Consider the following 23,885-nt stretch of genomic DNA (forward strand, 5'->3'; position numbering starts at 1 on the left):
CATTTTCTCATTGAGTTTAAACATCTCCAAATGTCATCACATACTGTAAACACAATACATTACTAATCCTTACAGTGTCAGTGAAAGGCTTACACTTAAAGTCATTGCTTTCTAGTGGACTTGTATTACCCTTTTACTATTCAGGCCGCATAGGGAAACTTAGTAGTAGTCTACTGCCATGCTATTCAGTTCACTTCCTCCTACTTCCTGTACCCGGTTTCCTGTCTAACCTTCAGTACAAATTTTACAACAATATAAATGTGCAAATATGAAACATACAGGTCAATATCCTGAACTGTCAATACCCCAAAACATGTTCTTAGATAGAAATACCAAATGTTTTGTTATTTAGACACAATTAACACTTATAGTTTCATGTCTAGTTACATAAGAATAGATCATATTTGTTAAGTGTTATTATGGGAGAATTACTGTTCTTGTGGTAGCCTAACTACTGCCATATGTTTTAGTGCTTTTATTTACAGAACATTTTTGAAAAAACGAAATGACATAAAATAGAAGAACAAAACACACACATATATATATATATATATATATATATATATATATGGCTTGCAGAAAATATTTCACAGATACCTCTCTGCTCTACAGCCACTGTTAGACTTAGATAGGCCAAATGTATTTATTTTATTTATTTATATATTTATTTGACAGGGACAGTGCACATTGATTGGCATTTCTGTAAATGTGCCAGAGTTAGCCCACAGGCTATTTTTCGGCTGTAGTCCCTTGACAGATGTTGAAAGTCATCCTAAAAACAAAAATGCACTTATACAATCAGTAAAACAACATTCAACAGAGATACTTATATTATGATAAAAGCATATATAAAAAGTAAAACATAAAAACAAAACTAAAATACATATTCACAAAGCAGACAGATACAGGTCAAGGCACATGTACAAACAGAGCGTTGTAAAGTGCAGATTGTGTCAGTGTTGACAGAGCTGACTTTCCACTAACCATGTTTTTAAATTAGATTTAAATAGACTGCAGGTGTTTTGTTCTCTAATCTTTACTGGGATTGAGTTCCACTGTTGTGCAGCTTTAAAATAAAAAGAAGATTGGCTGAATGAACTCTTCCTTAATGGAACAGAGCAGTCTCCTCTTGTTGCAGCTCTTGTTGACCTGTTACAGGTGTGCGTATGGTGATAAAATGTCTGAGCGGAGGTGAGGTAAGGCCGTGTATTATTTTGTACATGAGGCAAGCATTTGCATATCTCATTACATTTCCCCAGCTCAACAAGTTATATTTTGTGAGTATTCAGCAATGATGAGAATAAACTGATTTCTTATCTACTATTTTAAGTGTTTGTTTGTATATTTTATTGTTTGTTGTACGGCATGTGACCAGGTTGTTAAGCAGTAGGTGATGTGATATAGAACCATAGAGTGCATGTACATCAGAGTACTTCCATAAAGTTGTTGACATGCAGTTCCTGGTAAACCTCAAATTGAACAGACTGACTCTGACCCTGTTGCAAACCTTTTTCACCTGAGCCTTAAAATTGAGTCTTGAATCAATTAAGACCCCCCAGGTATTTGTACTGTGAGACCACCTGTAGCCTCTCCCCGGACACACAAATGAAGGAATCTAAATAATTACACATTTATTCAAATGTATCTTAAAATAATGAAGCACAATACATAGAAGAAGTCATCATATGCTACTACTTTTGACCATTAAAGCCCTAAACAATTACATATTTCATTCTGAGAAATATTGTCACACATGCCCATGCAGTAGATGGTACAGTCCAATTTAGCACAGCTGTTTCGACTGATTGAGCTTCTATTTAAGGCCACACTATTCTGTTGTGCTGTTTCAAACTCAGGAACTAAGAACAGCAGGTTACTTTGGCATATTGGAAAGCATGGTTATGTTAAGTAGGAAACAAAATTAAAAAACTGTCTTTAACAACATATTGTTTAGTGATTACTTTAAAAATGTCTGGTAAGAATGTTACGGTCAAGTAATTGTAGTGCATGCACTCGCCACAATGACTGTGTGTTTGAATGTGTTGTACTGAGTGTGCCTTTTACCATGTGTCATACGCAAATAGTGACGATGTCTCTGTCACAAAGTGTTTCACTATATATATATGTTTTTCTATTTTGCAACTTATAAAGGCTGCGCATGAACCAGCTATTTTGAAAGTGACTGTGGTAACAAAACATAAGTAAAGACACAGGACATAGGACTCCCCGGATCCTCTTCTGTCGGGTTTATATTGAAGGTTTCTGTGAGACCCTGAGGCTGGTATCCATTGATGCTGCTCTCTAAACTGTTTCCTTCCTGAAGCTCAGGAAATGACCTGGACTGCTGATAACCAGGCTTCATTATCAGGTTGTAGGATGGGTTAGAAAATACACTTCCAAATGGAGAAGATGGTAATCCTTTCAAAGATGGGAGTTCTGTAGTTGTTGCGGTCAGGGGATCTGGGGGGCACTTTTTCTGCGGCTGGTTGTAGTAACCCTTTGGAGTTTGGGAAACAACAAATGATATGTTCTCCTGGCGGACAGAACCGTTAATTGGTGTTTCTTCACTACACACTAGCTCCAGAACATCCACAATATCTATGTCACTGTGGTGACACTGATCCATGTAAAGGAGATGACATCCATGTTCACCCTTGGGGAGAAAAACTTGCATTAATTTAATAGTGGGTTGTAGCTTGGAGTGCAAAAATGTGGATAACCTCTGAAACAATGATGCAGCGAAGTAGGGAGACTAAACTTATTTATTTTTTAAACCAAATCTAAAAGGTGTATGCCCCCAATTTAGTGTTGCACTTCCATAAAGCGGACTCAGAAGAGACCCACTAAGATTAAGAGTGTATAGCCATGCTAGAAAATCTGCAAAGCTGTGCACTTTGAGGCTTTTAACAGCTTTAAGTGAACTGCACATCTTTTCAAAATGTTAACAATTAATAATGCTAACATGTCGTTATATAGCAGATCATATTTAAAAATGTGGGCATCTTATGCGCAAAGCCATGCTAACATTTGCTAGCTTTGTGATCTTACTTTTATAGTTTTGCAGGTATCTGATCATAAACCAAAGTATTTGAAAAGTGATAATGCAAAAGTTAAGAAATCACAAAAGTAGCAAGGCATTCGAGCCAACATTTTTAAAGATATATTCCATTCCATTCATGTCATCTGTTATTGAAGCATTCCTGCCTTTTTAAAATGATCACAAGTTTCACCCTTTTAACCAATGTGTTCTTTAGGAGTTTGGTCAATAATGTCTCAAGCTCAATTTTACTTTAGTAACCTCCTTGCCGAGCCACTGTATTATATACATGAAATAACAGTGTTCTCGGTTTGAGTAATACTCTTCAGGGTGAATAAACTATGCATAACTATTGAAGTGCCCCAAGACATGGTTGTAAGGACCTACCGCTGATGTCAACACCGGCTTTGGGATTGGAGGATAGACCTTCTGTTTGATACTGTGGAATGTAAGAATGCATGGCAATAAGTCACACGTTTTTTTTAATGTAACCATCAGAAGCAACAATTGAGAGAAGAGAAGAAGAGTTGATAGTTTGACTTACGATGTCCAGTGTCTGAAGCAAAGCATAGTTGTGAGGGAAAGGAGACCAAAAACAGTGACCAGGGGAATAAGGACTGCGCCTACTAAATGTTCAGCTGGTGAGTTCAAACAAACAGCACAGATAAGGAACAGGTCATTCAAATTAAGAAACAAATACATTTTGTACATACAAACATTTTGTAGAGAAAAATACATTCAAAAATACATTCACTTTTCCTCATCTAGAGTAGGATGAGGAGAGAGGACGCTGGCACGGTCTGTTGCCGCTTCTCCCTCGTAATCTCTTATTGTTATTTTCAGACTGATTTTCTTTTGTTTTTGCACAGAGTATATGGATGCTTATACCAACTATAATCAGACAATAATCCACTTTCCTGCAAATCCCTCGTTGGCTGGACGAGCTACTAACGTCTAAGCTACGAGTGGCTAATGGTTAGCCACTACGCCAGCAGCCACACCTACCACAAACAATTCCAGCTCAACTTCCCCACCCAGCTCGATCATCTGCCATGCTGTGGATCTTTCTGTGTTTCTGGCTCTTTCCCCATCTCTGGTCGGCAGGTCCGTGACAACCCTGCATCTGTCCGGACCGGCATGACGCTAAAGTACTCCATCACGCAGCTGCTCTAGTTCAGACATTACAGCACTCCAACCTGTATCTCAGCACTTAAACAGCTTGGAATTGTACGCCGAAACCACTATATCCACAGAAGCTCCCGTAGAAAGTTTGTTTATTCCCAGTCTGGAGACTCCATTTCATCACTCTGGTCAGCTGAGCGCACTGTCGCACTATTTTCACGTCATCATAATACCGCCGCTCATGGAACAAATAGTAGCTCTGGAAACACCGCAAGACTTCTACACACCAAGCGGGACATAAAACGTGGAGTGGATTTCAGCCTACTTCTTCCTCTACATAGCACCGTCTCATCAAGCCTTAAACTATAACTATTTAACACACAATCCCTCACTAATAAATCATGTCTCATACATGATCACATCCTAGATAGGGGGATTGACTTAATGTGTCTTACTGAGACCTGGCATCAGCCAGAGGCCTTTTCAGTACTAAATGAAACCTGTCCTCCTGGCTATAATTACCTGGAGAAAACTGGTCGCAGTGGAGGCTTAGCCGTAATACACCGCAGTGACCTGAAACTGACCCCCTTGTCTCTTCCTGACCTATCCTCCTTTTGAATGCCTCGCATGCAAATGCAAACCCCCTTTCCCCATGACTATTATTCTCATCTACCGGCCACCCAAACCAAACCCAGCCTTCATCTCAGAGATAAATTAACTTCTCTCTTCAGTCTGTACCACGTCTGCAAATACTGTCATACAGTACATGGGGGATTTGAACATCCATGTTGAAACCCCCTCCCGCCAACCTGTAGCTGACTTCTTGCAACTACTGGATGTTCTCAACCTCAAACAGCATGTTGATGTCCCCACACACACCAGGGGGCACACGCTTGACCTGGTTATCACTGACGTCTCGAACGATCTGGACTCTCTGTTCACAGATTAGCCTATCAGGAACATCAAAAAACCTACTCAAAGTCACTCGAAAAAGCACTGTCACAATTCTACTCCGACATAATCAGTAAAAATCCTGGAAACTCCAAGCAGCTTTTCTCTACTGCTGATCATCTCCTCAAGCCACAAACTCCCTCACACATCGACACTACAGAAGAGCAGTGCAATAATGTTGTTACTTTCTTCAGGACAAAATTTGCCACTATTTGCTCTCTTCTCTCCACCCCTTGCGCTGTGTCTGTCCCTACTGTTAACCCACAGCATGGGATTGTCCAACCGCTCTGCTGCTTCACGGAGATCTATCAGCAAGAGGTTGAGGACAACACCTGCAAGATGAAACCCTCCACCTGCACACTAGACCCTCTACCCACAGCCCTTGTCAAATCGAACATCTCGGCTATAAGTCCCATGATCACCTATGTCATCAACAGCTCCCTCAAGGCTGGTCATGTTCCATTGGCTCTTAAAACTGCCGTCATCAGACCCCTTCTCAAAGAACACACCCAAGACCCAGATATCCTCGCCAACTACAGGCCCCTCTCCAACCTCCCATTTCTAGCCAAGGTGCTGGAAAAAGTAGTTGCCGCCCAGCTTCAGGACCATCTACAATTAAACGGCCTATTTGAAAAATTCCAGTTTGGTTTCTGTTCCGCCCACAGCACTGAAACAGCTCTGGTCAGGGTCACAAACGACCTGTTGATGGCGGCTGATACTGGATCCCCAGCTCTCCTCATCCTCCTGGATCTGACTGCAGCATTCAACACTGTCGACCATAACATTCTCCTTCAGTGCCTCGAACACACCATCGGACTCTCTGACTCCGCCCTGAGCTGGTTCCAGTCCTATCTATCTGGAAGAACAGAGTATGTCTCCTTGGGAGGTGCGAGGTCCCAGACACACCCTGTCACCTGTGGTGTCCCTCAAGGGTCGGTCCTTGGGCCCACTCTGTTCACCCTGTACACTTTGCCCCTTGGCGTGTCATCAGCCAGCATGGAATATCATTCCATTGCTACGCTGATGACACATAGCTATATATAAAGACAGACTCTATCCCACATGCTTCCTCACTGTCACCATCATTGTCACCGCTCCCATCAACATCCTTTAACACCTGCATTGAGGAGATAAAGGCCTGGATGCGAGAAAACTTCCTGCAGCTAAATAGCTCCAAAACAGAAGCTATTTTAGTTGGTACACCAAACCAGGTCCAGTCATCCCCCATAACCCACATCACCTTTTCTGGCCAAAACATACCCCTCTCCACATCTGTTACCAACCTGGGTGTAAGATTTGACAGACATCTAACCTTTGACACCCACATCAAACACCTGTGCAAAGCCTCCTTCTACCACCTCAGGAACATTGCAAAACTCCATCCCACACTCTCCCTGTCAGATGCAGAACAGCTGGTCCATGCCTTCGTCTCCTCAAGGCTCGATTACTGCAACGCTCTCCTCATCGGGACTCCTAGCGGGAGCCTTCAGAAGCTCCAATATGTACAGAACAGTGCCGCTAGGGTCCTGATGAGGGTGAGAAAAGACAACCACATCACACCCGTCCTTCATTCACTCCACTGGCTTCCTGTCTCATTCAGGATCGAATACAAGATCTCACAGCTCGCCCATCAGTGCATCCACAGGAACGCTCCTTCATACCTCAAAGAACTACTCACATCACAAACCTCCACACGCAACCTCCGCTCCACAACCAACCATCGGCTTCGCCCCCCAAGGACCAAACTCCGCACAATGGGGTATCGGGCTTTCTCTGCAGCTGCTCCTCGTCTGTGGAATTCCCTCCCAGACCACCTGAGGACTCCACAGACCATTGACGCCTTCAAGAAAGGCTTAAAAACCTTTCTTTTTAAAAAAAGTGTTTGTATTTTATTTGTTTTTATTATGCCTCCTGTAGCACCTTGGGATTGCTGTGAGCAATGAAAGGTGCTTTATAAATTGAATGTATTATTATTATTATTATTATTATTATTATTAAATACATGACTGTGTAGTGTTTCCATAGTTTTAGTCAAGAATATGGATTTGTTTACAAAGAGAAATTGCAGGCTGAAAGGGAGAAAGACATACTCGGTGAGTTCAAGGTGGCAGTAATGAATGCAGCGCCACATTCTCCAACTGACGTCTGTGCCATCATTGTGAAATTGTAGAAACCCATTTTAAGGTTTCTTGCTCTCAGGCTGGTGGCGTCAGGATCGTCTGAGCAAAATAGCAGAGCAAAATAGATTGTTATTACTAATAAACATCCTGAATACCCAAAAAGCTCACACTTTAACCCAATTAAATTGTTGTGCTTTGCCTTGTATGTGTAAATATAAAAGTAACACTCCATCAAAAATACCAATTTACCATTTTCTATATATCAGAATATATGTGGTATATAAACACTTTATAAATGATATATTATTACATAATATATTGTGACTGTATGCAGCTATAAGGACATACAAAGTATTTTTTAATGCACAGTATTTACTCTAGGACAGTGATTACAGTGGGATGGTTGTTTTGATATCAGAAGTCATAACATAACAGATGACAAGTTGCTCATTTATTTTCCTATTTGCATGTGGATAAATGAGTAATCTAAATAAATGAAGCGTTGAACGTCTGGATAACCGCACATAAGATTCCTGGTTGTGTGTATTTAAAGGTCCCATAACATGCTTTTCCGGTTATTACCCGTCCCCTTGTGTGTTATGTAGCTTTTTATGCGTGTAAACGGTCTGCAAAGTCACAAACCCTCAAAAAGTACACCCTGTAACGAGGTGTCTCGCTGTCTCGCACACAAGCCGTTTAGGACAGAGAGTGAATACACATACTATACAGAGATGCTGTATGAGAAACCAATGTGATTTTGGAACATTGAACAATGTTTAGTCTAGGTCTAGTAGACCTCAAAAATGGAATTATGATCACTAGAAATGGCTATGTCATGGGACCTTTAAGTGGTCTAAAATATGTTAATGTTTTTTAGGCCAGGTCCACTAACGTTAGAACTAAACAATAACACGACCACACTGATATCAACTTTGGATTATTCAACATTAGTTCTCTTACGAGCAATGGTCCTCTTCTCCAAGATCTCCTGACGTAAGTCAGACTTTCTCTGTTTGGCTGATACGGTGCAAAAACCTAATGACTTTTCACAGTTGAATGAATCTACTCCTCCTGGGTTTGTCTGTCAACCACTGGCCACCAGGAGAGGGGTGGTCTCTTGCTGATTTACCGTGAGAATCTGAAGTCTCGTCTGTTTCTGTGCACTGCTCATTTTAATCGCTTGCCTTACAACTTAAAGATCTCCTCTCATGCTATTTTCAGGCATATATTATGGGTCTCAGATATATAAAAATATATAAAACAATTTCTATGATGTGTTTTGCTCAAAATACCAAACAGATCATGCATTTTAGACTCCCTCATATCCCTCTATTTCAGCCCTGTTACGACAACACACTCTCACTCCCTAAGCGTCCAGGAGCGACGCTTGGTCAGGGTGACAGTGGCGTGCAGTTGGGTCGAGCCGAGGCTCCTTCAGCTTCATAAACGGACGCTAAGAGCTTTCAACTGATTGCAATGTATTCCCATCGGCTGCGGTATTTGACGCTCATGGAAGCACCGCATCCGTTTATATCGGCAGCTCTTAAAGGCAATGTGAGCGTCCATTCCCATTAGATAACGGAGAATTGTACACCCGGAAGCAAGTATTCTCCTTACTGTCGATTGATGTTACAGTGATATCTGCACTACTCATCGACTAAAAAACACCGGATTACCTTTGTTAATTAAACGACATTGATTGGTTTAAATTGTGTGCAATGCTGCAAACTTCGTGATAAGTCAACAAGCTCTGTGTTTGGATGAAACATACATTCCTACAAAAAAAGTCCAACCCTGTCTCCTAAAAATTACGTTCCCACAAAACTAAACTGCATTCTCAATTACGTTGAGCTAGAAACGTATTTTCTCCCATGTTACGTTTGTTATGAACGTATCTCAAATACGTTTATTTTCTAGATATCTTTGCCATTTATTGTCTTGCTTATAATAATGATAATAGTCATTTATAAATATCATTTTAGACCACACATTTGAAATCGAGAATCGGGCTCGATATATGGTTAAATTAAAATCAGTAGACGAGGCTGTAATTTCTCCAGCTGTTACTCTCATGAGTGAGGCAGAACATAATAGTTTTAACCCGCCAAAAAGCTGCTGTGTCGTTTGTTGCACCTCAAACATTAAAACAAATCCAGAGTTACGTGTTTCTGTACTTCCTCTAAGAAGAAAGGACAGTAACAGAAGAGCTCTGTGGCTTCAGGCTTGATCTCCGTTCAAATGACAGCGTTGGTTTCCCCAAAAGTGGGCGGGGCTGTAAAGTGACGTAGATTTTACTCTCATCTATTATTCAAAACCATTCTATTTATTCTAACGTAAATTACATGCCAGTGTTTTATATTTGTATTACTTATATTTGTATACTTTATTTGCTATGAGTTATATCTGAAGCAAGTGTACCGAACAAATATAACGTTAAACGTAAAAGATTGAGAACGTGAACAACTTTTTGGAAGTAATCTCAGGTGCTGCGTCGCAGCGTTCAGTGTAATTTGCTCACATTGGGTTCAACGCGTCATAGAGCGATCAAGTCATTTCATTGGACGAGAGGCATACTACTGTATGAGAGCTGGTCACAGGGATGATTTCAAATGTAGTCAGTAGTTTGAGGAAATGGCGAACGCAGATAAAGTTGAGCTCGAAAATCCTCCAGCATCATTGAAGTCTCCGGTTTGGGAACATTTTAGTTTCGCAGTTACGTACAAGGAAGACGGACAACGACAGGTGGACCGAACCAAAGCTGTTTGTCGGCATTGTTCAACTACAATTGGTTACACGGCTGGAAATACATCAAACTTGAACACTCATTTGAAAAGGCATCACCCGAACGTGAATAACACCGGTACCAAGAGAAAAAAGAATGCAGTGCAAACCCAACTCCCGCTAGCATTTAAGCCTCCACCACTCGCAGAGAGTTCAGACCGAGCCAAAGCTATTACAAATGCCAAATATCCTTATGTTGCCATGTTAGCAAAGCGCTACCTGGCTGTATCTGCTACCTCTGTCTCTAGCGAGAGGGGGTGTTCTCCACAGCAGGAGACATTGTTAGTGCCAGCAGATCTGCCCTTTCGGCAAGCAATGTGGACAAGTTAATTTTTCTTTCAAAAAACATGAAAATACAAGTCCTAATTGAACAGTACAGTACTGTTCAAATACAGATTATTTCAGTTCATCGAAATGCTGCACCTTAATGTTTATTGTATTATATTTTGTATTTAGTTGAGTGAATACATTATTCACAGTTTAATAACAATTAAAAAAAAACAAGAAATATTTTATGTTTTGTGATAATTTTTTCTGCTGTACCGAAAACATACCGAACCGAACCGTGACCTAAAAACCGAGGTACGTACCGAACCGAAATGTTAAACCGTTACACCCCTATGTTCTACACTTTTAATAACAACGTTATTATTTGTATGCAGTGTGTACCTTGTGTGCACCGCCTAGTGGTTAAAGCACGTCATTTAAATATTTTTGTTGAATAATGTTATTTTTGTTGAATAATGTGATTTGATGAAAAAAATATTAAGAGTAAATACTTTCATAGGGGGAAAGTAGAAGGTCAATGATAGAAATATAGAATATAAAAAATCAAGAAGATACTGTAAGTGATCTCTACAATAAAATGTTAGTGCTGGATGTGCAAAGATAGTAATATGAGGATGTGCAAAACAGACAAACTAATTAACCTTTATTAACACAAAGAATACTTTAGGTCAGGGGTGCCCAACCTTTTTTGAACCGAGAGCTACTTTTAAAGTTGCCAGTCTGCCGAGATCTACCAGTCCAAATAGAGAGGCGTAGCCATTACTGACAGCCTGCTACCAGATAAATACACACTTCTACTTGTATAAAACTGACCTTTGTAAGATTAATACTTCATAAAATACTGCAGATTCTTTATTTTACCTCTTTCTAATCTACACATACAAGTATTTAACTGAAGTTACACAACAGTGTTGTTGATACAGAGTTGAAGTTTATTCACACGTCACATACTACAGTGGATAATGTTTTCAAGAAACATTGAACAGTGCTGCCACATATGACACATGGAAAAAAGAAAATACTCTGAACCCTTTCTTTGCCATTATATAAAAATAGTGTTGCTACAAAAGTATAAATTAGGCTTACTAATAAGACAACTCAGATCTGAAGCTACACAGGAATCTGCTGCAACAGTGCAATAAAAAAGACAAAATTAAGAGAATCAAACCCTTTTTTGTAGCATTTTAGTAGAGTATAAAAGAAATGCCTTAAAAAAAGGTTCCATCAACACTAGTTTCTTAACCTGAATTGATGATAGACTATAATCAATTTAAACAGAACAGATCTGAATGTTTGCATTCTTATACCATTTTGTACAATAATTATAATGAATAAGTTCAAACAAACTAAAACTTACAGCTGATTAATAACGGTATCTAACTTGAGTTTTTATTATATCAAAAACCTGGTGAAATGCTACTGTTATTTTTACTGTCCCCCAAAAAGCGCGTCGGCAGCCTCCAGGAATGCTTCTTTCACAACTTCGACATCTTTGAAAGACTTCATGTGTTTCACAAGAACGTGCCTGCCTGCCTGCAGACCTCCACTCTCAGGACACCTCCAATGTCAGTACAGGAAGTGACGATTCTGACGAACACGTTTTTTTTCCCGCCCACCGAAGGACTCGTTTGATGGAATTTTTCAAATCACAATGGAGACTCATCACGGAGGTGATGAGTCCGCCTTGGTCAAGCCCTTTTGACCCCCCCAGCCTGGTTCGCGTAAAAGTTTTTAATTCAAATGACACCATGGAGGAATGTAACGGGAGTTGACAGGGGACTCTGCCCGCCTCACGAGTGCCTATTTTCGGACACTTTTTTTCACTTTCCCTCCTATTTTATTATTTTAATTTTTTTTGGCTATTTCACCCGGTTTCTACCGGGTACATTGCCCGGTCTCGGGTGTCCCCCCACAGCCTGTGTCTTTTATGGAAAGCGTCCCCTGCAGGTATAAGACATGTGGTGACATCAAGTAACAACTAAGGGATCATATAATTCATAAATGATCAAAGTGTTGATTTAATGTTTGCAGGAAATCATGGTTAACCACCTCTCCACTACAGTGGACGTCATGCATCACTGGCTATATTTCAACTATAATTCGTACTGGTACTGCTGCTGTTGTTCCCAGGGCCGTCCCTCCCTACAGGCAGATCATGCAGACTGTGTGGGGCCTCACTTTGTGGAGGAGGGGGCCACACCTTGCGGAGGAGGGCCTCATCTGAGGCGCACCTATGTGCTTAAGTGGCGCAATTAGGGTGGCGCGGCACGGTTTCACCGCTGCAAGGCTCCACTAGCACTCATCAAATAACTGTGCGTGGGGCCTCATATTGGCCCCTGGCCCTGGTTATTCTTGAAAATACTTCATCTGCAATATCTTTTTGGGACGTAAATCAACATACTTATGTTATTATAATGTAATTTTAAGTTTGCACATCTTTATTTATCTCTTCAGTTCAAACGCTGAACGCATACTGTCCACCTGAGTGGACATATAAAAATCTATTTGAAAAAACTAGATTGAAAAAAAATAAAGTTCAAATCTTATTTTCCATGCCCCAAAAGCAATAAAAACACTTGGTAAAAAAAATCACATTTCAGAGAAAACAAGTTGTTTCTCAGAATTGAAGAGGAAAAACACAAAAGTATTGCACACAATTTAAACCTATCAATGTCGTTTAATTAACAAAGGTAATCCGGTGTTTTTGAGTTGACGAGTAGTGGAGATATCACTGTAAAACCAATCGTCAATAAGGAGAATACTTACTTCCGGGTGTACAATTCTCCGTTATCTAATGGGAATGGACGCTCACATTCCCTTTAAGAGCTGCCGACATAAACTGATGCGATGCTTCCATGAGCGTCAAATACTGCCGCCGATGGGAATACATTGCAATCAGTTGAAAGCTCTTTGCGTCCGTTTATGAAGCTGAAGGAGCCTCGGCGCGTCACAACTGCACGCCACGGTCACCCTGACCAAGCGTCGCTCCTGGACGTTTAGGGAGTGAGAGTGTGTTGGTTACGGAGCTTACACACGGCGGCGTGCATTGAAGCTTGCCGGCGGGCATGTCTGATGCTCGACCAACAACCAATCACATGAATCTCCCCCCCCGGTTTGATTGGCTAGAGCTTTTACTGGCATATGATTTGATTGGCTGACACTGAGGCATGATAGGAGATCTTCAAGAAACCTGGTGCAGACCCCAAAAAACAAATGCATTCAAGGACCCTGCCCATTTGTCGGACAATAACCTCTACGAACAATTTCAATCTGGTTTCCGTCCCCTTCACAGCACAGAAACAGCTCTGGTGAAAATCATTAACGAGCTCCTCATGACAGTGATAAGACAGAGGTTCTCCTCATTGGCACCAAATCCACCCTAACCAAACCTGACAGTTTCTCCATTTCCATCGACAACTCCTCAGTCTCCCCCTCCCCTCAGGTTAAGAGTCTGGGTGTCATCCTCGACAGCACACTTTCCTTCAAATTTCTCATAAGTTATGTCATTCGGTCTGCTTATTTCCATATACGTAGCATTAACCGCCTCCGAAGTCCCTCACACCAAACAGCACCGCCATCCTTGTTCACACCCTGGTCCAGTGGCGGCTCCAGAGTATTTTTGTTGGGTAATCTATGGTAGGGCTAACCCATACAGTGGTGGGGCTCAAGTCAGAATTGTAATTGTAATTACATACCTGCTGTATCACCCCCCTTGATAGTGAAACGCCACACGTGAGGTTTAAATTATTTCCCTGTCTCAATCCAAATTGAACTGTATGAAATAAAAAGGCACATTTGTCTTGTAGTAAATAAAATGAGTGACCTGGAGCCAATCCTGCAATTTCCCCACAGGTGAAAGAGTTGACCTGCTGAAAACCCAACCCCTGCAGGGGGGTCTGGGGGAATTCTCTGTTGGTATTTTATGTTAGTATTTCAGACTTTTTGAAATACAGAGCTTTCGGCCGCTCGGCACCCCCCCCCCTCTGGAACTTCCTCCCACCGGGCATCCGGAATACTGACTCGCTCTCCATTTTCAAATCACGTATCAACATTTTTTTCTTCACACTGACATATCCACCCTGTTCACTGTTCATCACACATCCTCTGTTCTTATTGATTATATTGTCTTGTTTTATTGCAAGTATTTTGTTTTTCTACCTTTTTTCGACGACTTTCAGAGCCTTAAAAATGTGCCTATATAAATAAAATGCATTATTATTATTACCTGTGCTGAAATTGATGACTGTATTGCTGTTGTCCAAACAATACAGGACATATCCTTGTATGAAAGCAGTCTGCTCTTTTAGATATATAGGGTCCCAGGATACTTCGAAATCGGAATCCTGCTGTTTCCCCTTCAATGACTTAAACAGGCCTTCTTTTATACCTGACAAAATGGGTAAAACAGTGTAAGTGAAAGTGCTATTTTATGCCACTGACACATGTGTAATGCAAGCATTTGTCCACAGAAAAGTCAAATGATTCAATCATACTTTTCTCTGTGAAATAGCCCTCTCTTTTGTCCAGTAGTAGTGGAGCTCCCTGGGTGCAGGCGTACACGGAAAATGAGAATCTTTGCCCATCGGTGAAGTTTTCTGGGGTAGAGAAATAACAGGAGAGCTGTTGTGCTGTAATACAATCAAATGTAATGTTACATTGATAACTGTTTTGTGGGAAAAGAATAAAACTTACTTGAAAATACTTTGGCATTGGTCTTATTGGGAGGCACTCTCAGCCAGTCCACAGTGCAAGGCCCTGACGTAGGGCACCAGTCCACTATGTAACCACAGCTGGCGGCAGGACTGGCAGACCAGGACAGGTCGAAGCCCCCGTTACTGCCAATGATCCGAGAAGTGTTCACTCTGTGTCCAGCTGAAAATGAAGACTCTTTGAAACTTAGGTTTGACATAAAGGTATTTCTGAAATGATCTGGTTAGTATTTGTTGCAGAGTAGATCATATCTTAAAAGCAATATAATTATATTAATTATTAACATTTCCTTTAACATCATAAAGGTATTTCAGACTTTTTGAAATATTAAAAAATAAAGGCTTTAGAAATACATTAACAGTTTTGCTAATCATAGCCACAGCAATAAACAAATGGTTGACATTTGTTAAATATAATATTTACTCTCAAGACATATTTGTTAATGTTTCCATCACACCATATAACTCATATAACTCCTACTAGCTGGCAATATTACATAAATACATTTAATGTTTCCTCCATTGAATTATACGGAAGAGGATTAGGGCCACATGAATATTTTTTTTGGGAGGATTTTAAAAAATATAAATTTTTTTTGTTCTGGGAAAAAAGTCAGAATTCTGACTTTAATCTCAGAATTCTGACTTTAATCTCAGAATTCTGACTTTTTTCTCAGAACAACATTTTTTTTTGTAGAATTATGTTAAAATAATAAAAATATATTAAAGTATGTTCATTTTGTAGACTTTTTGTCACGGTTGAGTGAAGGAAGCAGGACCCAAATGCAGATAACTCTGATAAACCTTTATTTCAAGGATAATGAAACTAATACAGACAAAACAGAACACTCACCGGTGAACTCAGTCACCACCAAAAGACGAACCAACACTGAACACAGGAAGAGACAAGACTAAATACAGGGAGGGGTAATCACGAGACGAGAAACAGCCGGGCAGGGGAGGAGAAACACAAGGATAACAGGTGAACACAATCAGACAACTAGACACACCAGGGAAACTAACAACAGGGGAAAAACACAGGGAAAAGGACCAGACAATAACCCAGGAGGAAAACATGACAGGGAGAACAGCAAAACACCCAAACATACAAAACTACAAACGTGACATAACATGAGAATCTTGACAGAACCCCCCTCTCAAGGGACGGATTCCAGACATCCCTAAAAAAACCCACAAAAGTCCAAAACCTCAAGCAGGGTGGGTGGAGGGGGTCTGGAGGACGGGTTTTGGGCTGATAGCCCAGGAGCACAGCGGAGGGCCCGGAAGGGATCTCGGGCAGATGGCCCGGGGGCAAGGCAAAGTCCAAGGTGGGGGTCTCGGGCGGACGGCCCGGGGGCAAGGTAGAGTCCATGGAGGGGCGAAGACCACAGCGGGCAAACTCAGGGGGCCGAGCATGAGGGCGAAGGCAGCGGCAGGAAGAATCAGGGGGCCGAGCATAAGGGCGAAGACCGCGGCTCTCAGGGGGCCGGGCTCGAGGCCGAAGACCACAGCACTCAGGGGGCCGGGCTCGAGGCCGAAGACCGCGGCACTCAGGGGGCCGGGCTCGAGGCTGAAGACCGCGGCACTCAGGGGGCCGGGCTCGAAGGCGAAGACCGCGGCTCTCAGAGGGCCGGGCTCTCAGAGGGCCGGGCTCAAGGGCGAAGACCAGATAGCTCCGGAGGCCGGGCAGGAAGGCGCTGACGGGACAGCTCCGGAGGCCGGGCAGGAAGGCGCTGAAGGGACAGCTCTGGAGGCCGGGCAGGACCCGGTGTCGGCCGAACAGGAACCAGAGCCGGTGGGACAGGCTTCGGCAGGATCCCCCACGGAAGAGGACCAGGAGTTGGCAGGACCCCCAGCGGAACCTCCAACGGACCAGGACATTGGGTAGAGACGTGAGAAGGAACTCGAGAGGGGACTTGAGAGGAGACTCGAGAGGTGACTTGAGAGGGAACTCGAGAGATGACTTGAGAGGTGACTCGTGAGGGAACTCAAGGGGGAAACCGAGAGGTGGATTGAGAGGGAACTCGAGAGGAGACTAGAGAGGGGACTCGAGAGGGAACTCGGGAGGTGACTCGAGAGGGAACTCGGGAGGTGACTTGATAGGAGACTCGAGAAGTGACTTGAGAGGGAACTCGAGAGATGACTTGAGAGGTGACTCGCGAGGGAACTCAAGGGGGAATCCGAGAGGTGGCTTGAGAGGGAACTCGAGAGGAGACTCGAGAGGGGACTGGAGAGGAGACTTGAGAGGAGACTAGAGAGGGGACTCGAGAGGGGACTCGAGAGGGGACTTGAGAGGAGACTTGAGAGGGGAATCGAGAGGTGGCTTGAGAGGTGACTCGAGAGGTAGCTCGAGAGGAGACTTGAGAGGGAACTGGAGAGGAGACTTGAGAGGGGACTTGAGAGGGAAGTCAAGAGGGAACTTGAGAGGGGACTTGTGTCGGTCGGTACGCCGACAGGACACGGGGAGCTGGCGTCGGCTGGAGAGCCAGCAGAAGACGAGGTGCTTGAGTCGGCCGGTACGCCGACAAGACTCGGGGAGCTGGCGTCGGCTGGAGAGCCAGCAGGAGACGAGGTGCTGGAGTCGGCCGGTACGCCGACAAGACTCGGGAGCTGGCGTCAGCTGGGGAGCCAGCCCTGTAGCCGAAACTGGAGTCGGGCCCATGGCTTCTGGGGCCGGTACTGAAGCTGGAACCATGGCTGCTGGGGCTGGAACTGAGGCCGGAACCATGGCTGTGTCGGCCGGTTCTGTTGCCGGAACCATGGCTTCTGGGGCCTGTACTGGAGCCCGAACCATGGCTGCTGGGGCTGGAACCATGGCTCTTGGGACTCGGGCTGCTAGCTTGGCCTTGCGACTCCTTCTCTTAGCAGCCGCCTGAATACTCCGTGGACCTCCATAAGCCAGACGAGTTCCAGAATATGACTCCTGGACAGGAGCAGGAACTGGGGCAGAAGCATGGGTTGACTCCAGACGGAACACACCGAGACGTTTGTAGTCAGCAGGCTGGAAATCACACATCCAGAGGAAGTTCAAAATCCAGCCAGGTAAGAATTTCACCAAGTCTGGTTTCTCCATAGCCAACCGGTGGGCCTCTACCAGAGCGGCCTCCTTCTGCAGAACACTGGACGCTCCCTTCCACCAATCATAGCAGCAAGCCAAATAAAAGGGGAAATGTTGTAGTTCCACCTCAAAAGGATCATCTGCTGGGTCCATTTCTGGTTGGTTCGTAATGTCACGGTTGAGTGAAGGAAGCAGGACCCAAATGCAGATAACTCTGATAAACCTTTATTTCAAGGATAATGAAACTAATACAGACAAAACAGAACACTCACCGGTGAACTCAGTCACCAACAAAAGACGAACCAACACTGAACACAGGAAGAGACAAGACTAAATACAGGGAGGGGTAATCACGAGACGAAAAACAGCCGGGCAGGGGAGGAGAAACACAAGGACCACAGGTGAACACAATCAGACAACTAGACACACCAGGGAAACTAACGACGGGAGGAAAAACACAGGGAAAAGGACCAGACAATAACCCAGGAGGAAAACATGACAGCAAACACCCAAACATAAAAAACGATAGTTACGGCTGTAACTACGGTTCTATGAGTCCCGGATGACCGCCAGACGCGGTGCTTTAATATCAGCCGGTGTCGTCAGAGGATCTGTTCCCAGAATCTTCTCGCGAGCACACAAGAATTCTGAGTGACAGGGAACTCTGGCGGTCATCCGGGACTCATAGACCCTAGTTACAGCCGTAACTATCGTTTTACTTCGTCCCTACTGACCACCAGAGGCGGTGCTTTAAGCACTGGATGACTTATACCAACAATGTCATGAAGAATCCAAGCCCTTGCTCACCACTGGAAGCAGCGGAGCTCGGCAAAAGGACCACGCCCAAAGAATGGGGAGTGGCGACATTGACCTGATGACAACTGGAGAAAGTGCCAGATCTGTGGCACCCTGCCGTGGCGCCGTCGACCCGAACATGTCGGGCAAAAATCGCAGCCACATAAATTCAGAGTGGAGTGAGAACGTCCACTATCTAGAAGGGACTGTTGTCTAAGCAACAACGTACATGCTGTCCCCAAGGAACACACACATTCTTGCCCCCCAGTTGGGGTAGAATGTGCGTGAGTGCAAGCTCCACAGCCCGAAGCTCTAGCACGTTGACCTGGCGCGCACTCTCCTGGGCAGACCGCTGACCCTGAACGGTCCTGCTCTGCCGCACTGCACCCCACCCTGAGAGACATGCACCTATGGTGATGGTCTCCTGGCGGGATGGGATGGTGCCCATGGGCACGCCTACCAGGAGATAGGCCCTGCCCATCCAGCGTGACAGAGAGTGGAGGCAATGCTGCGACACCCTGACTTCCCTGTGCCTGTGCCACTTGGCATCCAAGTGAAGGCTGTTCAGCCACATCTGCATGGGGCGCAACGACAGCGGGCCTAAGGGCCCAGGGGCCGAGGCAGCTGCCAGTCTGCCCAAGGGCCGGAGGAACTGGATATAAGGCACCCTCTTGCCCAGCCCACGTGGAAGTAGGCATCCCTCAAGTCCACGGTTGAGAACCACTCCACCTGTGCATATGCAGTGGTCAGCATATAGAAGGCAGCACCTTCAGGAATCTGTTGATTCCTCTGAGGTCCAAGATCGGGCGAAATCCGCCGACTTTCTTGCTCACGAGAAAGTACGCCGAGTAGAACCCCCTGGGCTAAGCAGAGGGTCTTACTGGAATCATTGCGTCCTTGGACAGAAGGACGAACAACTCTTGGCCCAGAGCTAGGGCCACTGCCGGATTGCTGACGACTGTCAATTAGACCCAGCCAAAGGCTAGGGGCCGGAGCTGCGGTAACTGAGCTGCTGCTGGGAAAGCAGCCGACGACCGCCACCGGGATTTCAGGGCCCAGCCCCCCGGACCCTGGAGCCTCTTGCGGGGCTCCGGTAAGGCTCTGGGGCACGAGGCCGCCTGGAAGGTGGGCGACCAGGGGCACGAAAGTCATTGGGAGGCCGCTAAGACCTCTGCAGACCACCCCTGTAATCCGGCAGCTGAGTGCGGCTGCTAGAACGGCCTCTGGGCCTGCTGGGAGTGGGCACAGGTCTGCGAAGACCCAAGTGCTGCTGCCTGGTCTGCCTAGCTTGGGCGGCACGCTCCAGTGCCTCCAGGGCAGCTGACCTAAACAGCTCCCCTGGCTCGACTGGTACGCTACGGAGGACTCTCCTACATGCCTCAGTTAGTGGTGACTGGGCCAGCGAAACTTGGCGACGAGTCTGTACCAGCGACAAGGCGTCCTCATACAGAGGTGCGTCAACCGAAGGAGGTGCGTCAGCCGAAGGAGGTGCGCCAACCGAAGGAGGTGCGCCAACCGAAGGAGGGGCGCCAACCGAAGGAGGGTGGGGGGACAGACGGCCCGCTAGCAGCCCCTATACCCGGGCCCAGGCTGAAGGGCCAAGAGGCGACTTCATCATGCCCCTATCGGCAGCTATCCGATCCACTTTAGAGGACAGCCTGTTTCTAGTCCTTCTATTGGGGGGAGCACACATAGCCATCGCTCCCTCAAGTCGCCGGGAACGGCCGAATTGATCTGGAGGAAGATGTGACAAGGAGAGGTGTCTGTTGGCTGCTGCCAGACGTTCCACCTCAGTGATTAGAGCCACTCTGAGCGCCCGAGGCATGCAGCTACAGCTCATGCAGGCGTTTACCGTGAGAACCTCCCTCAGATGCTCGAATTTTGTCCCCACTGACCGCCAGAGGCGGCCGAGGCAGGAGGGGCAGCGGTCGTGGCCATCCTCGGGCTCAAGAGAAGCCATACAGGCGCTACATGAATGAACCATTCTGTAGGTAGCCAGATGCAGCGTAGCCGGGAGCGGGTGCGGGAACACAGCCTTCACCAGCTACCTGCTTAATGGAAAGAGTAGAGCGTTGCAGCTACTCGCCGAACAGAAAGAGGGATGTAATTACACCCACGTTACCGGCAGAGGGAGCGGGAGCGAGAGCACTGCCTTCACCTGGCTGGATTAATAAACACAGCAGTTCAGCATCTACCAGGAGTGGGGTCGAGAACACTGCCGGCTGAGTTAGAGACAAATGCCAGATGCAGCATAACCGGGAGCGGGTGCGGGAACACAGCCTTCACCAGCTACCTGCTTAACGGAAAAACAGGGTAGTTCCACGTCTACCAGGAGCGGGGGCGAGAACACTACCTTCACTGGTTGAGTTAGAGACTAATGCCAGATGCAGCGTAACCGGGAGCGGGTGCGGGAACACAGCCTTCACCAGCTACCTGCTTAACAGAAAAACGAGGCAGTTCAGCACCTACCAGGAGCGGGGGCGAGAACACTGCCTTCACTGGTTGAGTTAGAGACGAATGCCAAATGCAGCATAACCGGGAGCGGGTGCGGGAACACAGCCTTCACCAGCTACCTGCTTAACGGAGAAACAAGGCAGTTCCGCGCCTACCAGGAGCAGGGGCGAGAACACTGCCTTCACTGGTTGAGTTAGAGACGAATGCCAGATGCAGCGTAACCGGGAGCGGGTGCGGGAACACAGCCTTCACCGGCTACCTGCTTAATGGAAAAACGAGGCAGTTTGGCGTCTACCAGGAGCGGGGGCGAGAACTGCCTTCACTGGTTGAGTTAGAGGAATGCCAGATGCAGTGTAACCGGGAGCGGGTGCGGGAACACAGCCTTCACCGGCTACCTGCTTAACTGAAAAACAAGGCCGTTTGGCGTCTACCAGGAGCGGGCCAAGGCAGGAGGGGCAGCGGTCCTGGCCGTCCTCGGGCTCAAGAGAAGCCATACAGGCGCTACATGAATGAACCATTCTGTAGGTAGCCAGATGCAGCGTAGGCGGGAGCGGGAACACAGCCTTCACCAGCTACCTGCTTAATGGAAAGAGTAGAGCGTTGCTGCTACTCGCCGAACTGAAAGAGGGATGTAATTACACCCACGTTGTTAGATAATATTTTAATGATATCTGTGCAGGGGAGAATTTTAGTGTTTTCCCATGTGTCTTGCCTGCAACTTAGAGCAGGGCACAGGTCAAATGTCCTGCCTTCCTGTTGGGGGAGTGTAGCCAACTGCGCAGATGACTTTAACAGACTTTCTTTGTCTCTAAACATGTGCGATCGATTAGGATGGAAAGAGCGCAAATATAGGCGCCTCCTATATTCTCTGTGTAGATTTGCGCTGTGTTTCTGTGTAACCTGGAGTGTTGGCTTGGGATTGACATGAGGAAGTCATGTGAAAACCTTGCCAATGCTCCCGGCCGTTGGATCTCTCAATAAATCCCAGTGTTTGACATTCAGAATTCCTGCTCCTCCCGTGTCTCTCTGAGTGCTGATTTCCATTGCAACAGAAGTTTCTCTTACAAATTGGCGTCACGAACAGGATACCAAAAGATCTTCAGAGGCTGGTAAGTACATTTCTATTTTGAGATTGATTGCCAGTATCATTCTGAGGTTGACGGTATCATAAAATTACCTGTAAAAAAGAACTGAGCTGCTGCAATGTGATAGATTTGTAAAAAAATCGCCGAATTCTGGAGGTCTCAGTGGTCAAACTGGTTTAAATTAACAGCAGAAATCGGCTCAAATCTGCCTGCTGCTGCTGCTGCTGCTGGGTGTGTGTGATTTCACCCCACCCCCTGCGGAGAGCAGACAGAGAGGGAGAAGCACAGAGTGCCACATATTATTTTCCTCACACCATTTGTCGATTTGGAACAAAACAGAACGATTATAAGATGGGAAGGGTGGTATGCGGGAAATGTGACATGGAGTTGTGTTTCATAACTGATGAGTTGTTCAATTTGGCTGTTGTTGGAAGACAGGGTACTGGATTAAATAAAAAGAACAGCAGTTTAAAATAAGCAGCGAGATATATTTTCCTCCATTGCCTCTGTGTGCATGGCTCCAGCAGCAGTGGGGGGTGTGTGTGTGAATACTTCCCCTGTCTGGGTTGCTGCTGCTGTGCAGATGAGAGGAAGAAAGTCACAGCCCTTTTTTGTCTAAGCTTTAACTCACACCACCGCCATCTCAATTAAAAAACGGGATGGTCTAAAAGCAATCGTTGTCTGTGACCATGTTCTACATTGCTGGAAATTCTGGGACAGCACGAGGTGCGTGCATCACCTGACGCGCCACAGCTCTCTACTCTGCTGGAGGAGCATTTCCTGCGTTGCTTGAAAGCGTTCCCTACGTTGCTGGACCTGCTGGTGGAGGTCCGGGGTGCATAAATAACAATTATAGGCTAATTGATCACAGGTGGGCAGTGGCAAGCAAGCGTAGAAACAAAAACTGTGTTTCACCGTTGGGGTGAACTCAATGGCGGGTGTATAGGCTGGTCGTGGACTACAGTTAACTGGGCTGTTCTTGGAGAGGGTAGCAAAACAAGTCAATGTTCTCCTGGTCGGGGGATCATAGCGCCACTAGAACAGAGTAGTGGTTGTCGCAAGAGGATAAGCTAGTTATCGCTTTTGGACGGTCTTCAGGCACGATCTTAGCACTTGTACAAAGGTGGATGCGTGAGTCAAGGTGCTCCATTCCTATAATTCCCTACCCCCTCTGAGACTCTCCCTAATTCGGACTAAATTGAGCGGAATGAAGTTTTCTGTCACACTGGTACTTGTTGCGAGTTCATGTTTGTTTGTATAATTGTTTCGTGTTTGTTTGTCTTCCCGCCGTCTTGTGCATGCGTTGTAACAACTCATAATGAATCAGTCCACAGCCAGGGTAAAATGAACTAAACTTTAGTTATCTCACCAAAATTAAATGACTTCAGAAAAATAAAACAATAATGTAAAGATGAAAAGCTCAAACAGCTCAATGTTGTATTATTTGTTTCATTTATTCTTAATCTATGTATTATATGGTAATAA

General features: G+C 45.2%; 1 protein-coding gene across 2 annotated transcripts in view; it reads right to left on the reverse strand.

The window, feature by feature from the left end:
- Positions 1-638: 638 nt before the first annotated feature.
- The window catches only part of LOC117455824 (leukemia inhibitory factor receptor-like), a 101,678-nt gene continuing 78,431 nt past the window's right edge, over positions 639-23,885 (reverse strand). For both annotated transcript variants that reach the window (XM_034095406.2, XM_034095405.2), the window contains 7 exons: positions 14,992-15,171; positions 14,793-14,894; positions 14,525-14,686; positions 7,201-7,329; positions 3,582-3,675; positions 3,425-3,476; positions 639-2,653 (listed from right to left, as the gene is read on the reverse strand). In XM_034095406.2, the coding sequence (XP_033951297.1) occupies positions 2,168-2,653; positions 3,425-3,476; positions 3,582-3,675; positions 7,201-7,329; positions 14,525-14,686; positions 14,793-14,894; positions 14,992-15,171 (1,205 nt within the window). In that variant the 3' untranslated portion in view covers positions 639-2,167. The remainder of the gene's footprint in view (positions 2,654-3,424; positions 3,477-3,581; positions 3,676-7,200; positions 7,330-14,524; positions 14,687-14,792; positions 14,895-14,991; positions 15,172-23,885) is intronic.

The sequence above is a fragment of the Pseudochaenichthys georgianus genome, chromosome 12 (assembly GCF_902827115.2).
Source record: "Pseudochaenichthys georgianus chromosome 12, fPseGeo1.2, whole genome shotgun sequence".
NCBI lineage: Eukaryota > Metazoa > Chordata > Actinopteri > Perciformes > Channichthyidae > Pseudochaenichthys > Pseudochaenichthys georgianus.